The sequence below is a fragment of the Lactuca serriola genome, chromosome 5 (genome assembly GCF_051521515.1).
Source record: "Lactuca serriola cultivar US96UC23 chromosome 5, Lser_US96UC23_V15, whole genome shotgun sequence".
In the NCBI taxonomy this organism is placed as follows: Eukaryota; Viridiplantae; Streptophyta; class Magnoliopsida; order Asterales; family Asteraceae; genus Lactuca; species Lactuca serriola.
Window position 1 is genome coordinate 156,328,473 of NC_136412.1, and position 18,635 is coordinate 156,347,107.

At 35.5% G+C, this 18,635-nt stretch overlaps 1 protein-coding gene across 1 annotated transcript; it reads right to left on the reverse strand.

Moving 5' to 3' along the window:
* Positions 1-251: 251 nt before the first annotated feature.
* LOC145053168 (proteasome subunit alpha type-4) lies at positions 252-2,623 on the reverse strand. Its single transcript, XM_079001178.1, has 2 exons — positions 2,463-2,623; positions 252-1,150 (listed from the first exon to the last, which is right to left on the reverse strand). Exon 2 carries the CDS (start codon positions 1,148-1,150, stop codon positions 401-403), a length of 750 nt encoding a protein of 249 aa, XP_078857304.1. The 5' UTR covers positions 2,463-2,623; the 3' UTR covers positions 252-400.
* Between the last annotated feature and the right edge of the window lie 16,012 nt (positions 2,624-18,635).

Here is an 18,635-nt window from a genome sequence, read left to right on the forward strand (position 1 = left end):
TTCCCTTCACTCTCATCTTCGTCTCCATTAGGCCACACTTAAACATCTCTCTTGGTTTGTTCTTACACAATTCTTATCCATTTTCAAGCCAAATCTTTTTTATAGCAATTAAATCATTATACCTTTGACATTTGAAAAGCCCATATGGTTGTTTTTATAGCAATTAAAACATTATGACACTAAAAAAACCCATTTTTCTGTTGAAGAGAAAATTCAATCACCACATTAATAATAAAATTGTTAATCCGATAAAAACATAAAATTATACGCCTTTTTTTGCTTAAACATAAATTTATCACCAAAAAAAAAAATATCCAAACATCCAAAACTTAAAACATAATCCAAAACAAGTCTACAAGCAAAGAAAAGAATACGAATATCCCAATGACATGACACCACTTTAGGTTTCCACCGGAGCCTGAGTGACACCATACTTAACCAACATCTTCCCAAGATTCTCCGGTGAACAAACCTGATATTTCACCTTCCCGCCATCATCCAAAAACACCTCCGCCAACTCCAACTTCTCCGCCGTCAAACTCGTACTATCCATCGTCTTACTCAACACCTTAAGCGCCAGCTGTACCGCCTCTTCCCGACTAATCTCCTCCTTATAATCCTGCTTCAACATGGACTGAGCCGCCTGATTATTCGCCCCAACCGCCGCCGCCTTCCAGCCGCCATAGTTCCCGCTAGGGTCACTCATATAAAGCTGAAACCCGTAGTTCTTATCCCACCCTGCGAACAAAAACGACACCCCGAATGGGCGGAGCCCGCCAAACTGAGTGTAGCCTTGTTTGGTGTCGCATAGTGATTGGACGAGCTGTTCCACTGGCATTGGTGTTTGGTAGGAGAAGGTGTAGCGTTGGGCGGCAACACGGGCGGTGTTGATCAGGATATTGGCGTCCGACATTATTCCGGCCACCGCGCAAGCCACGTGGTCGTCGATTTTGTACATTTTCTCGGTCGAGGTGGAGGTTTGGAGGAGTTTTGAGGTCACTTTTTTTTCTCCCACGAGGACGACTCCGTCTTTTGACAGGATTCCGATGGCAGACCCCGCGTTTCCGATCGCTTCCATCGCGTATTCCACTTGGTAGAGACGGCCCTCCGGGGAGAAGATTGTTGTTCGGCTGTCGTACCTTCGAGACATCTGTTGTCAAGGGCAAAATAGTCATTTTACATATAGTCAAAACAAAACACAAGACAACCAAACCACAAGGAGTATAAAAGCCTTTTTGATATAAGGCAGGGTTTCTGATATAGTGATGTAATTAAGTTTTTTGAATTGAAAAACTGGAATAAGAAATTAGTTTATAGCTTTCTTTAATATGTTCACATGTTAAACAAAATGATTATGCAAATCCTTACTTACGCATTCTACTTTGGAAAATCTACTTATCAAACTCTTATAGCATGCATTATACTTTTCTTCAATAATATATTCATTATTTGTGTGAAGTGAAATTTGTAATAGGATGAAATGAAAGTAGGATGCTATCTATCTTATATAAGAAATTGCATCACGTTAAAGTAGGAAAAAAAATCTAATTTGATGTGTTAGATTTTTCTATATGACATAGTCACATAGTACATAAATTATTTTCAATTCGATCTAAATCTTATTGATTAGTATTTATCAACCAACTCATCCACTATAATCCACTTCAATCATATAGAATGAATAAAAGGCCTAAAAGAGGCCTATTCTAATTTCCAAATGTCTGTAGTGTATTCTTTAGGCCTTTTGCTATATTGAACTACATATATATAGAACAGGCTTCTAGCAAGCTGTCTAATCCAATTAAACCATATTATTGAAACTTCTTCTATGTGAAGTGAATATTTTGTTGGTTTACAAAATTTTGAGAGATAACTTTCAAATGTCCCAAATCCTAACCAGGTTCCATTCCCTCTTCTACATGTATGTGATACTGATAATGAATCTTCAACTATCATAATTTAACGACTAACAAGAAATCAAACTCTAATAAAACAATTATACAGGTAGGTGGATGTTCTTATGAGAAACAATTACACCTGAAATTGAAACTTAGACAAAAGAATCCATTCAAACTACAAATACCAAATGAGACTCACTAAACCTACATTAGAATAATTACAAATCCACTAATCCAAGAAGCAATATTTAACACACAACAAGTATGTTAAACAATATTTAACAACAAAAACAGACAGAAGTTCTGAAGGTCTGCATGCACGACAACAAGTATAAAATCAATAACAGGCCATACATCGATCTTGAAAGAATTTCAGACAACAAACAGATACCTAACCAAATCTTGGCAGGAATTAGATACCAGACCAGGAATTCACTGAGGATTTAGATTAATTAATGTGCTTCGAACACTAATTACACACTAATCGAACAACTAATTGCAGCTGGTCCATCGAATCAGACGAGCATACATTTGTACCAAACCAGAAAAAAGAAAGTGACTTACCAGGAGATCGGAGAAGGTGAGACTGTCGGTATTGAAGGTAGGAGAGAAATTGCAGCTGTGGAGTTATCGTGAAGAAGTGTGGAGGGGAAATCGGCAATCGGAAATCCGCAAACTGAGTGATGATCTTATATTCCGTCCGGAGTTTTATTGTGCCCCAAGCTTTCTTCGCTTTTATTTTTTATTTTTAAGTTTTTTAGGTTTTGGTCCAAGTACCCTAAAGTTTATAAATGTTTCTATTTTTTACCCAAATATTTCTTTCAAAAAAACAAAGTGAGTTTTTTTTTTTTTTTTTTTTTTTTTTTTTTTTTTTTATAAATAAATGAAAGATATTTTTGTTGTTATGTTCTTATTGAATTTAATACATGTAATTAATTTTATCAAATGTTATGTTTTTATTGAATAAATTTTTAAAATTTCAGAATAAATGTTTTACAATCGTTTTCTTTCTTTATTGTTTCAAAATAAATACTCTTACTTTAAAAAATACGTGATGTTTATAATTTATATTAAACTTTTATTTTTAATAAATTCGTGCAGTATACGAGTCAAACACCTAGTCTATTAATAACTATTGTTATACCGGTGGATGGGAGGACCGACGTAAAAAAAATAGATTGATTTTATTTTTTTCTATATTATCATTCTATAATGTGTTTCCATATTAGCATTGTAGAATGACAAATCAACCTAATTAAACAGCATATGTATGAATAAAATAATAACAATACATTAAAAGACAATAAAATAAAATGAATAGGAATCGATTGAAAGATTGGATGATTTCTTAAAGACGGTACAACCAATAAAATCAAAGAGACAAAGTTTATCCACAAAAATAGAAGTGAAAGAATTTGATTGAAAATAACACCGATGTAGGAAAGTACCTTGTCACTCGACTATAGAGTTCTAAACATTACTAACATTAAAATGAATGTAAGACACATAGTTGACAAAACATAAATCTTGTGAAACCAACTAAAATGTATACATTTTATCAATAATGAAAAAGATAAAGACATTTGATGCAATAATGGTTCCAAGTTGGCTAAAATTCAAGGGGTTTTGTAGAGATATGAGGACATTCCCCTTGTACACAAATTGTGGTGACATCTACTTTTGAATCTCCGATGCTTGTGTCGTCCCCAACAAAAGAAAAAGAACAAATATTACATAAAGAATGCATCTTGTTGCTTCTACGACAACCACAACCACTCTCTATTCAACAAGGACACACATGCACACACACATACACACCAATGTACTTTATCATACAACCAAGCACATGAAGACAACTAAAAATAAGCATAGATAACCACATATACACACATACAACCATGCATTTCTATTTCTGATCCGAAAAAATACAGACAACTATAGTCTTAAAAAAAAGAACCACATAAATACCTCAGATAATAGATGTGGTTCCTATTCTTGAAATTGATGAAGATAGATGATGAAGAGTGAGCAAGGTTGTCGTTCAAAACAGTGAGCTCGGGTGTTTGTTCTGATTCTTGAAATCATTGAAAACATGAGCTTTTCTTGCTATTTGGGCAACACAAATAAGCATTTTTGGATATTATAAGAAAACATTAGATACCATAAAATATGAAGTTTGGCAGGTGTTTTTTAGGTTGCATAATGGATCAACATGCCTATTTAATTGTTGATTTTTTTTCTCCAATGAATGGCATGAAATGTTAATTTCTTTCAACCTAAATACATGAAATTATTTGTTAACTTTATGAAGCTTAAAGACTTATGGTGTTTGAGCAACTTATACTGCAGAAAAAGAAAAAATGTGAAAGGTAACTGTGTTGATCTAAAAAGCTAATATTTGATTGTTTCTTTGTTAACAAAGTGTTACGAAATCAAAACCACTAAGAAATCTATGTTCATGGAAAATCCCCCACAATCGAAAATTAGTAATACCTTTTCACATTTATAGTCAAACAATGAAAAACAATTTTGGGCTTTATAACATTTCCTCTGTTTTGTTCTATAACAAATGGGTCGTTAAGACTAAACATTATGGTCATTTATTATCACACCGCACTCATAAATAAACCCATAACATGTTGATGGCAAGCATCTTAACTCACTATTGTCCTTGCCAACAATTGAAGAATTGCACTGCTTACCCTAATATCAACTTTCCACCAACAACATACTTAATCGATGAAAAGAATCGAAAACCACCAATCATATTTCTTTCTTCCACTTTTTGTGGCTTTTATAACATTTCCTCTGCTTTGTTCTATGACAATCGTATTTCAATAAACTAAATAAAAATAAAAAGCGATTATAATTTTGTAACATCCCAATTTCAGGTATTTTTTTTATTATTACATTTATCTTTATCAAAAGTTGCACAATTGGTCCCATAAGGAAAAGCCTTGCATTTTTGGTCGTACGCAGGGTGTACTTAAAGAGTACGCTTAGCGTACTCTTGCAACATGGAATCGCGGATGATCTATTAGTATGTTGGGCATACGTGTAGTATGTCGAGCGTACTAGCCCAGACTCCAAACCCTAATCTTTAGGGTTGCTCCCTATTTAAACAACATCATAGACCCATTTGATCATCCTTATTAGCCACTACTCCCTCCCCAAACCCTAATTCTGAGTCTTAGTTGCTTGTGTGAGTTTTTTGAGCTTATTGAGTGTTTTGGTGCATTTAGTTGAAGAAGGAGTCTAAAGAAGAAGAAGTGTTTGCTTGCAAGCTTGTAGATCCATAAGCTTTCCACCTTGTGCATCTTTTTCAGGTATAAAGTTTATACCTTGATGAGTTTTCTATTTGATCTACATGGTTGAACTTTTATGAGCTTTTGTCCCCAAGATTGGACCTTTATGAGTTTGGAGCACTCCAGGGAATTGTAGTTGTCCTTTCATGTATTTTAGGATCTATAGATTCATAAAAATGGTTGCTTGATCATTCCCTATGGCTCATGCATGAGTAAAATAGCTTAGAGTTTGTTATAAATTAAGGTTTGTTGCATTGAGTCCTTCCTAGCCATGTAAAGGCTTAAAGCCGACGACTTTATGGATTAAGACATCTCAGATGGGTCAGATATGAGGTTTTCTTAGTTTTATTAAAGGATTAAGACACAAAGTTAGTGAAAAAGGAAACAGATAAAGTACGTCAGACGTACTCCTGGCTACGCCCCACGTAGCCAGTTCCGCCCCGGTGGCTTCTGATTGAGTTGTACGCCCCGCGTAAGGATGTGTATGCCCAACATACGTGTTGGGCAGTTAGGTATGATGTGTTTTGGCCTCTTTTTGGGGATGATGATTGAGTAAAGTCATTTTAGGGGTTGTTCCTTCATATCTGAGTTGGTTTTGGTACCCTTGAGCTTAAAGGTGCAAACTTTATGAGGATTTTGGTGTCATGCATGCATTAAGTAAATTATTAAGTCTATTACAAGCTTAAGAGCTTCATTTAGACATGCATGAATGTAAAGTTGGAAACTTTACGTGGTTTTCCAGCTCAAGGAAGTCATATCTATGTTTTGGAGTCATGTCCTCATGGATTAAGTGCTTAATGTGTTAAGGGGTGGGTTTCTAAGGAACTCAGTGAGTTGGTGGGTCAACTCAACGAGTTGGCTCGGTTTCCCCGACATTTTTAGATTGATAGAGGAACTCGATGAGTTGGTGGGTCAACTCGGCGGGTTGACTTGGTTTTTCCTGATCTGTGCAGATTGATGTAACAACTCGACGAGTTGGGTCAACTTCGACCGTTGACTTTGACTTTTGATTTATGTCTTTGACCAAGTTTGTCCCAAGGGGTGTTTCTAATAACCTGATTTGGATTTAAGGAAAATATGGACTTAGGATAAGACGCATATAGGGTTGGGCCCAATTTGGAAGATTGGGCCATTAGTGGGCCTTTGTGGATCTTTTGGTTTTGGGCCTCAACTTTGGTGCATGTTGGGTTAGGGGTAAAATGGTCATTTTACCCCAAGTATAAATTATGGATTATAGCTTGGAACCCAATTGCTAATTGGGTGTGTTGTTGGTTTTGACAACTCGGGAGGTCGGTAGGGCAGCAACTAAGGATTTCTTTCGGTGAGCTTCTACATTCCAAGTGAGTTGTCCTCACTGTACTTACGGGTCCAATGAATCAATGTCAGTCCATTGGATTGATATCATGTTATGCATGCTACTGTATGTGACAACCCGAAATTTATCCCGTTAATTTTTACCCCTCTCCGTTAAAAAAATTTAATCTTATTAAATTTTCCGTCAACTTCTTGGGTTAAGTAAATCAACTAGGGATATAGTTAAAATTATATATGAGTCGGAAAACCAAAAATCGTGCGAAAAAACCTTTATTTTCTCAAAAATTGACATGTTAACGGCCAGGACGAGTTTACGGCCGTAAACCCGTTTACGGTCAGTACCAGGTGGACCTGTCACACCCCGACCGTCAACGGAAACACCGGGAGGTGTAACATCATTTCTCGTATCATAGTTATTAACATCCTGAAAACACAGGCATTTAAAAATACGTCAACATAAAGTTGGTGAGTTCACAGGTTTTGACTCCATATAAAAATAATACTTTTTCTAAGTTCAAAGTATAGCTTTGAAATTATCATTTTGACTCTCCAACGTTTAGTATATATATCCTAGGTATAAAATTTTACTTACCAAATAAGTAGTTTACCTATAAGTCTCATATACTATTAATATAAGTGTTTGTAATTCCATACAAACAAAAGTTGCTACATATAAATCTTATTTCAATTCTATACGAGTAAAACCGCTACGTATAAATCTATTTCAATTCTATACGAGTATGTGTGTTAGGTATAATTTTCTACTCAATATACAAGTAGTACCTAGGGTATAAGTAGGGAGAAACTTATACTTAACATTAATACTTGTATACGATAAAGTATAATGTTTCTAACAAGTTGTTACCATGAGTCTGTAACCGTTGCTTGACAGCAAAACCTCTGACAAAACACACTCATGATTTACCATGAGAAACAATACACTCATGATTTACCATGAGAAACAATAATGCACGCTTCATCGATACCGGAACAATAACAAATAAAAGGAACGGATCGTCACTCGCTTGTCTTGGGTTGTAATTAACAACCATGAGTGCGGTCGTCAACCCGTATCTTATTCATACGCGACTTCCTCGCTCACACGGGATTAACGGTTACAGGTCAGAAGGCTTCCACTAATATCCCCAATCTTAGTTGATGAATGAGGTAGCTTATGTAGACTCTGACGGCGTTCTATTGTCCTAACAACAAAAGCATTTTCATGTCGAAAACCCTAAGTTACTAGACTATGCTTTTAAATAGTACTCCTAACTTCATAACATTTAGGCAGTATAACATCTATAACTAGAAGTAAAACCAGGTTTTATCTTGACATAAAACCAATAACAACAACAACATATAACATACCAAGTTTTATCTTGTCATAAAACTAACAATAATAACATACTTTATAAATTAACATATAGAACTTCTGAATATAACTTTGGAACTATATCGCACACAACATATGTATAGAATCCTAAGTATAACTCAAGATCTACATTAGTATACTACTATAACAATAACATGCTAACAACTTTACGATAGTTGTATACTTTCTGATACGAAATAACTATATCCCGGTTATTATAACTATCTACGTTGATACTGATATACTATCATATAGACATAAAAATAACGTATATATAATATTTAGCATGTGTTTTCCCTCCGACAATATTAGAAAGTGGGGCCATGAAACTCACCTTAGTAGCGTGATTTTATGTAATCTGAGCAGAAACGGTCAGCGTACGAGGTTGTCGTGGCTCGGGATGCAAGATGGCTTCAGCAAAGGAGAGAGGAGAAAGGGAAATGGTGTAAGGAATCACTGAAGTCGGACCTGCTATTTATAGGAAGGATTTTGGACCCTCACGACATGAGTTTTATAAGGCTCACATCGTGAGTTTCGAGCTTATCTCTTCGTAGACTTGCCATCCATCTTCTAGCTTCCGAAGGTGGCAATATGACTCCTCACGTCGTGAAATATCAATGTTCACGTCGTGAGTTTGGATCTTATCACTTTGTAGCCTTGTCACGCACCTTCTAGATCTGAAATGCGGAAAAATGGCTCCTCACGTTGTGAGTTTCTGTGCTCACGTCGTGAGTTCAATCAAATTAGGGTTTCTGATAGCTGAATCTTTAGAAGGTCGTAACTTTCGCATACGAACTCCGTTTTTGACGTTCTTTATATCCACGCGTAGGTATTCATGAGTACTACAACTCTCTTTTAGACTCCAATAGCTAATTATAACTCTATTTTTAATTCCTCTTATTATAGATATTTATAGTGTTCGGTTTATCAAACTTCTTCACGCGAAGTCAGATTCAGACGTTCTCTATATTTTTGGAATCGTATGGACGTATACTTTGAGTTGTATCATAAATTATGTAAGAAAGTTCATACTTTAACATGAATTACATAGTAAGTTTATCACATTAATAGTTTAAGAAAATCACATTACATGATTGGTATAATCACATGTGATTGTCTGTTGACCTATTTTGACTACTGTTACATTCTCCCCCCGTTAGAATAATTTTGTCCTGAAATTTATCTTATGGATGGGGTTTTGTTAAATAGTTGGGGGTATTTTTGTTTTATCTGATCTTCACATTCCCAAGTAAATTTAGGTCCTCGTAAAGAGTTCCATCGAACTTTCACTATAGGAATACGACTTTGTTTTAATAGTTTGGCGTATCAATCCATGATTTCGTCAGGTTCTTCTACAAAGTTGAGTTTGGTATTGACTTGTATCTCGTCGATAGGTACAACAAGAGTGTCATCGGAAAGACATCTTTTGAGATTTGATACGTGAAAAACATCGTGCACATTACTTAGATCTTGAGGCAACTTGAGTTGGTATGCGACGAAACCAATTCTTGCTAGAATTTCAAAAGGTCCTATATATTGTGGGTTTAGTTTGCCTCATTTCTCGAATCGAATTACACCTTTCCAAGGAGAGACCTTCAACATTACTTTATCTCCAACTTGGAATTATAAAGGCGTACGTCTTATGTTGGCATAACTCTTTTGATGATCACGTGCAGTCTTTAATCGATCCTTAATTTGCACGATCTTTTTAGTTGTCTCGTGGATTATTTATGGTCCAGTACGTAAGGTATCACCTGTACGTTCTCTGGCCATCTGCGTATCTCCAACTTCTGCCCAACACACTGGGGAACAACATTTTCATCCATAAAGAGCCTCAAACAATGCAACCTTTATGCTGGTGTGATGGCTATTGTTATAGGAAAACTCAATTAATGGTAAATGAGTATCCCACGAATTTCCAAAGTCTATTACACAGGATCGGAGCATATCTTATAAAGTCTGAATGGTGCTTTCACTCTGACCATCAGTCTATGGATGGTAAGCTGTACTCATATCTAGACGTGTTCCTAAGGATTTTTGTAGAGATTGCCAAAATCGTGAAGTGAATCTACTATCTTGGTCAGAATTAATAGAATTTGGAACTCCATGCAATCTGACAATTTCCTTAAGATAAACTCTAGTCAGCTTCCCCATCTTGCCGTTCTCCTTAATTGGTAAGAAATGGGCGGACTTGGTCAATCTATCAACTATTACACAAATAGTGTCGAACCCACTAGGAGTTTTGGGTAACTTAGTGATGAAGTCCATTGATATCTGCTCCCATTTCCATTCGGGTATTTCCAGTTGTTGGAGTAAACCTGAAGGCTTTTGATGTTCTGCCTTTTACTCTAGAACAAGTCAAGCATTTGCTAACATAAGTAGCAATTTCAGCCTTCAAGTTTGGCCACCACTAATGTACTTTTAAATGTAAGTACATTTTGTCAGAGCCTGGATGCACTGAATATCTGGACTTGTGGGCTCTTCTAAGACCAAGTCCCTGACTCCACTGTACTTAGGCTTCCAAAGTCGGTTCATAAAGTGTCGCGTTCCATCTTCTTTTTGTACAAGTTGCTTTTCCATTCCTCGCAAAGCTTCGTTCTTGATGTTTTCTTCTTTTAGAGCCTCAAGTTGAGCTTCTCTAATTTGTGCGATAAAGTTAGAATGGATAGTTATGGTTAATGCTCATACCTGACGGGGTTTAATATATTATTTCCAGCTCAAGGCATCTGCTACCACGTTTGCCTTTTTGGGATGATAATGAATCTCACATTTGTAATCATTCAACAATTCGACCCATCTTCGTTGTCTCATATTAAGGTTGCTAGAACAAAGTTCTTTTAGGATCGTATGATTCTAAGCAGGATATTGAATAAGAACGTAACAAAGAACACAAGTATGGCACTGAATATGTCGTATGATTAGTGTGATAACACCTCAGAAGAGCTCGATAAAGAACTTCAATCTGTAGAGGTGTTTAGGGTTACAAAAATCTATGTGATTAACAACCGTCATCAATATACGCATACATGAATGCATATATATATATATATATATATATATATATATATATATATATATATATATACTATAACCCTAACAGCTAATCTAGATAACAACGAATCTAATCTAGATAGACACGGATGGACAGGCCCAATCCGGATACAAAATGTAAGGCCCAAGACGCAACACAAATGAACTCAACAATCTCCCCCTTTGCGTCTTTGGAGCCGAAACCTCATTCCTTTTTAACAGCTGGAGGCTTCTTCACAGTTTTGAACACCTTCGGTATAATGGCTCTCATATGATGGCGAAAAGTAATATACCAACGAAGCATGTCAGTAAAGTTCTTCTTATCAGCCGCTGAGTTCTGCTTGCATCGGTGTATGATATTGATGATATGCTCCAAACAGTCTGTTGAAAACAGATGCTTATCAGCCAGAGCAAACAGAAACTAGAGTCCTCCTTTTGTGAACATGACAGTTAGATTTGCTGAATCTATCTGTCCCAATTTCATCATGTTTACATCACCAGGTTTAGGCGTTGGCTTCACAGTCAGCTTTTTATTCATTACCTTTGCTATTTCCTGATCCATAGTTGCTAGCTCATGGATATAGGAGGCCAACATTCTATTAAGATGATCTAAAATTGGCTCATACTCCTTAGGATCAGAGAGCAGAATGTTGTATAGCAGAATCCAGTCATGAGGATTGACGTTAGGAAGATCTGCTAGAGAGATTATAGACACCGTGTTTGCTGAACCACGGGTGATTTTTGTTGGATTAGTGTCTAAGTCCATAACTATTTTGGTATGTACTTGACCCGATGGTGCATGGTCCTTTTGGGTTGCCTTCACCAAAGCAACTTGATAGGATGAATTATGGAGAGAAAGGATTAAATATGATTTATTAATATATTATGGGAATAATATATTAAAGAAGAAATCATATTGTTTAATTAATATTAGTCAAGAATTAATAAGAATTAAGTTTGTGACTAAAAGAGATTAATTAAACTTAAGGGACTGGAATTGTAATTATAAGATAATTGCAATTTGGGCTATGGATTGCCTTATATTAAGGAGTGGACGAATTCTATGAGGAAACCCATTAGAAATCGTCCAAGGCCTTTAAGGAAAGGAGTCCATGGGTTGCTTAGGGCTTAAGCATCCAAATTAGGGTTTCCATGTTAGATAACCCTAATAGCCTCACTATATATAGAACCCTTATGCCCCAAAAACGTGGACAAGCTTCCTTCTAGGGTTTCCACAAGTTTTGGGCAGCCTCCTTCTCTTCTCTTATTCATCATCTTGCTCTTGGTGTTTGTGAACCATTAGAGGAGTGACATTTGTGACTCTAAGCTTTCTAAATTCAATACAAGAAGGATTTGAGATTGTTATTGCTATATAACAATCAAGGTAATATCTTAAACCCATTCTTATGTTAATATGATTACTTGTATGCTAGAACTAGGGTTTATAGTCATGGATAACTTGCATGTATAATAGAGAAACCTAGATCCAAGCATTAGGGTTTGTATGAGCACATAGAATGTTCTTATAGCCAAAACCCATCAGTGGTATCAGAGCCTTGATTGGTTTCTATTGTATTGATGCCTTGTTTGTTTGTTCAAGCTGTAAAATCGATTTTTGGCTCCCTGTCTGATGAACTCGACGAGTCCATAGAGGAACTCGGCGAGTTCGAGCGTCAGAAGGAGGCTGTTTCAGGATTTTTGCCTATTTTGACTTAGGATAATTGCCATAATTGTTTAAAATTAATAAAATTCGAATTTTATTGATTCCTTATGATTATCCTTGTCAAAATAAAAGATTTTGGTCATCTAATTAGATAATTGTTACCTTATTCGATAAATGTTAAGTTATGGAAATTATTTGATCATTATCTTGCAAGAATTTGAACTAGATCTAATTAGATAACCACCAATTATAGTTAATTGCCTTATTTGAATTGTGATCTAGAATATTCTTGACAAAGTTTGGAAAAGTTTCAAATTAATCCCTTTAGGTTTTATAGTTTAAATTAGAACTTGAAAGTTTAGAATTTAAATAGTTGAAACCCTAATGTTTTGAAAAAGGTTTCAAAACTTGCCCTCAAGTTTTGGAATTTAAATTTTGATTGAAAAGTTTCATTTTGAAATATTTAAATTCAAAACCCTAATGTTTTGAAATGTTTCAAAACTTGCCCTCAAGTTTTGGAATTTAAAAGTTGATTAAAAGTTTAATTTAGGAATGTTAAATTCTAAAACCCTAGTATTGTTTTGAAAATTTCAAATCACACCCTTATGGGTTTATTAATTAATTAAGGTGTATAATTAAAACAGGTTTAATAAATCCATAAAAGTTTAGGTTAACAATTTAATCGAATTAAAAGTATAATTGTTAAATTTGATCTCCTAGTATCTTAAAAGTGTAAAATACACCCTATACTATATATAACATTAAAAGTCTAACATTATATATATGTATGAGTAAAAGTCAGTCTTACCGTTAGTAGGCCTCATTCACGAAGCTGGTCTATTAGGGGTGTTTAAGGAAATTGCCTATAAAATGGCGATTGAATAGGTATCCACTCTTACCCACCGCACTCTTGACTAGTGGAGGGTCGTTAGCCGAACAGGTAGGATAGGACAAAACCTTCCATTATAAGTATAATGAAGTACAAAAGTAACTAAATGTTTTACAAATTCCCAATCTTAGTTACTTAGACAAAAGTGAATTGATGCAATTCCATGAAATTACACTTTGTGCCCTTGCGAAGACGTTAGTGGAGCGTGTATGGTTTACCGGCACACTAAATGGTTCTAAGCAAAGGTAGCAAAGGGTAACTCAATGTTTGTCATGGTTCGGTGGAGCGTGTGTGGTTTACCGGCACATCGAATAGGTGACTGTAACATGTGAGGGCACCATGTAAGTTTGCATGGTTATTCACACCCGCTTTGTGATCCTCGGCATCCCAGTCACAAACTAGAGGGGCATGTCGAGATTTAAACATGAGATTGAAATGTTCAATGAATCTCAAAGGATCTAGGAGTTTTCATAAATTTAACACTTAAATTTCTTTTTCGTCTTTAATGGTGGAAATTAGTGAATCGTCATTCACTTACCTTCAAATATTCTGCAACTACATTACGACATCCCTTTTCTAGGTTGTAGCATATTGTGTTGGGTCCTAGCCTTAGTATCTTATTTGGGTGATTTACTAAGGACTCAATCAATCAACTAACTTGAATTCGTTTTCTCCCGTTTCGTAGATGTCAAAGTACGACAACTATGGTCTTCGCAAATCGCGTGGAACAAACATTCCGCATGAAGATGATATTCCACGATTCGATCGAGGAACAAGAGATCATGCTTCACTTCCTCCACCTCCTCCAATTGTTCTCCCTAACCCACAAGTTCGAAGACTTGAAAAGTTCAAGCTCACTCAAGCCCTTTTGGCAAGTAAACATAAAGAAGGAAAGTCGGTGTGTGCACACGTCCTAGGGATGAAGTCACACATTGATAGGTTAAGAATGTTGGGATCTGTTGTCTGTGAGGAGATGGCTGTTGATTGGGTTCTTCAGTCACTTCCTAACTCATATAGTGAGTTCGTAAGAGAGTACTATATGATGAACTGCGACGTGACCCTTATAGATCCCACCTATATGCTTATTGCCGCTGAATCAACAATGGTTTGGCGCAATAGAAAAGCAAAGTTGATTGGTGAATCTGCCTTCAAGACCTCTATGGATATAGACAATAGCAACGAAAGACATGCTATGATCGAAAAGTTTGATCATAAGAGAAAGGCAATGTCTGAAGTTGTTCCATGTCCTGTTCCAAAAGAGTCAATTTGCTTTTATTGCCAAGAGAAGGGGCATTGGAGACGAAGCTGCCCTATTTACCTAAGAGATCTAAGAGATGGGAGAGTCAAAACGTATGGCTTTGCTTTAGGTAAAATTCATTGACTAAATCATTTAAGCTTCTATTCTAGATTCTTAATACATAATGTGATAATATTACAATTGATGTTTTGTAGGATCAAAGAAAAGAAAGGAAGCTTAAGGGAAGAAGTCAGCAGAATCTAATCGTGAAGGAATGGATTTCGATCGCATTACTTGAAAATTAGATTCTTGAGCTACTACTTAGAGTTAGAATAAGATTACTAAGAAAGATGTATTAGCATAGTTTTTCAAAGAATTGCATTGTAAGGACAAATGTTTTCCGCAATAAAATAAATTTTGATTTTATATTATTTATTTATCCTTGCAATGGCGTGTATGAAAAAATTGATGTTTTGAATGATTAACAATAATGGATTTGATTCTTAGTTATGTTATTTGTGGAAATGTCGAGAATTTACCAAATAGGGAGAGTTTCTCATCGCCCAAGTTTCAATTGGACAGAAACTTGGAATCATGCAACTTGGTTGCACGATGAATGAGAAATTCCATATTTGAAAATTAGACTAATTCATTGACAAAGTTTCAAGTGAAGGACTAGGAGATCGAGTACACAAAGTTGCGTGTTCATCAAGTCCACCATAAGAGTAACAAGATATTCGTCATGATTTACCAAAGGTTTAGTAAATATGATTATACTTATAAGATTAAGTGTAATTCTGAATTGATTGCAAAAGTTTAAATCAATAGCAGAACGAATAAGAAGAATCAAGTAAGCAGAAAGATAAAAGTTTCTCCATTCTAAGAAGAAGGGAGAGTACCTTTTATGCTTTATGATAAGTCTTAATGATTAAGAACCATATCCCAATTGATCCTCTAAATGAGTCTTAGTACAATTGTATGTCTAAGAAGAGGAATCAAGAATTGAAGAAATGGTTAATTCAAGGAGTCAATCATACTTCGTTCCAAAACAAGTCTTAGAGTTAAGATTGTGAAATTGAGTGATAAGTATTAAGAAGGTTTATAACATTCATCAAATGTGGAAAGTTGTGATGTCTTGGATAAGACAAAGACCAACTAGGACCAATTTATGAAGTGTTTTGATAAAAACTACACTAACTCTTGAATATTTGTTTGTCAAGAAATGTTTATTGACAAGAGAATCTTATATGTCAAGGAGTCAGTGGGAGTCTTAATGATCTTGAAAAGGTTCAAGAACAAATCAAAATAAACCTTATCAATCATCACTAGCACACAAGTTGAGGTTTACAACCTATCGTGTTGACATTATTTTGTTTCTGTGCCGTTCTATTTGAGTTAATTATGCATGTGAGTTCTATGAGTTCTCATTTGAATGCATAAGAGGCAAGGACATTGATCAATGAAAAGTACATTGATAGGAAAAGGTGAGCTGCTTAACTACTTGGAAGACATGGTGGGTAGCTGTGTTACCATAAAGCAAAGAAATCAAGATTAAGAAAGTTCGATCCATATGAGTTTGAATTTGTCGTAAATTTTGGTTTTAACAAATTCACATGGATAGGAACACATACACCATTAAAATCTAAGTGTCATAAGATTCCTTCCTTCATGAAAATGACTGTGAGGAAATGCTTTCACTAATAGATATTTTAAGAAGATAGTGATTGTGAAATTGTATTCTGGAATTCGATTATGGTTACGGTATCCCTTTCCATGATTCGAATTGTGAGATTTGGCAATAGCCTGAATTGTTTAGACACACATATGAGCTATCTATGGCAAAGGTGTATAGGTTTAAGAAGCCTTGATAAAATATTATCAAAGCATTAGGTATTAGAAATATGAACTTAAAGAAATTCAATAGGCATTGTTTTTCTGGAAGTTAAGATGGTTTCTGAATACATGTCAAAGCTAGTGGGAGCATAAGTGTTATGTTTATAATAATCATCTTGATAGTGGGAGCATAAATGTTATGATTGTATGATTATTAAGGCAAGTATTGCAAGTTAGCAGTATTAATTATAGAAAACAAGAGTCATACCTTGCAAAGTTGTAAGGGTTGAATAGTTGTTTTGCTATAATTAAGGGAGATAATATTATGCTTCATTTCAAATCTAAAGGCTTAGGTTGTTGAATGTTAATAAATTTAGTCAAGGATACTTAGTGTGTTCTCAAAAATCGATTATGATTACGGCATTCCTCTTCATAGTTCGAATTTTGAGAACGTAGCACATAAAATATTGTGGCAGAAGATTGATAAAGTATCAAATCTTTATGTAAGACATTATACATCGTGTCCCATACGCTTCGGGTATAGGATCGATTGCAAATGCTATAATATTTGACCATTCTAAAATTTTCCAAATGTCTAGCGCATTTAGAGGGAAAAAGGACAAGAATTGGTTTTGACTAAGATAATTAAACAACTATCAAAGGAAAATCCAAAGTTCGTCGAGGATTGGTCGCTTGTGAGTAGTTGGAAGTATAGTATTGGATGGACCATATCGACATTATTATGAATAGATAAGATTCTATTAAGAATGAGTTGTAATATGGTAAGTATGGAAAGTTTTCCATATTGGGAGTTGGATATTGAGAATCAATGTCTAGATTAGAAACTTTTATGCAAAAGGATGTTCAAAGGAATGTACTTTGAGTGAGAGACATCACATCTATGGAATTGTCTCTGATAAAGGACTTTGTAATTTCGTTGGCAATAGTCATTGTGACTTTAGTGCAGTGATATTACAAAAGGATCATTGCATAAAATGTTAGAATCTAACATATTCCATAAGTGTCAAGAATTTGATATTCTTTCACTTGTGAAAAGGATTGGGATTTGTGAAATGAGTATGATTGGAAATGTGTTCATTTGATCTATTTCACAAAGTAAGAACCATAGGTAAACATTGTGTGCATGCTAGGAGCATGGGACAAGTGTAGTAATAATTCGAGTAAGAAGTTGATTACCCAAAACAACAAATAATGAGTAATCGATATGGTGATAAATAAAAGGTGTTTTATTTATGCTCAAAGGTTTGAGGCCATATGGGATTAGTATTATTCTTGTGTTTCACTTTGCATGTTTTGACTTCCTGAATAATTTAATTGGTTAAGAACAGTCAAATTATTCAAACGGGCCACAGTCGTTCATATGTTGGAAGTAGGTATGAATGAAGACTATCGTGAATTGGTGTGTGGATTGTCTAAAGAGTATTAGACATAAGCAAACGTTTGCTGCAACGTTCATGAGTGCTTATGAATATGATTTGAGCATTGGATTAAACGCACACTCACTTGGATCACTCCATGAATTGTATCACGAGTGATTGGTGAGACGATAACATCTTATATTCTTGAAACCAAGATGTGTGAGTTGTATCTTGCAAATTGTAACAGCCCAGAATCTCAGGTATTGTTAAATTATGTTTTTGGGGGTGATTTAAGAGGGGACTCGGCGAGTTGGAGCCTAGACTCGCCGAGTAGGATCGCAGACTTGGTCGCGGGTTCGCGACTGGACTCGACGAGTCCAGATATGGAATCGGCGAGTCGACGCTGTTCAGCAGAAACCCTAACCATTCGGTTTTGGATCGTATATAACGCCTCTTAGGCCGTCATTTTCCGTCTTTTGGTCGATTGAGAATAACACTAATCGTTGTGGATGTCCAGAGCAGGAGAGAAAGCCATTGGAACTTGGAGGAACTTGTTAGGCAAGAAGAAGAGGAATTTGGCCAAAGGAATAGCAAGGAGGATCGAGTCCTGAGGTTTGGGGGACACAGAGAGTGCGTTTTCATGTAATACTCGGACCAATTCTGTTATTTGATGTGTATGCGAAATTAGGGTTTATGAAACCCATTTAGTGATTAG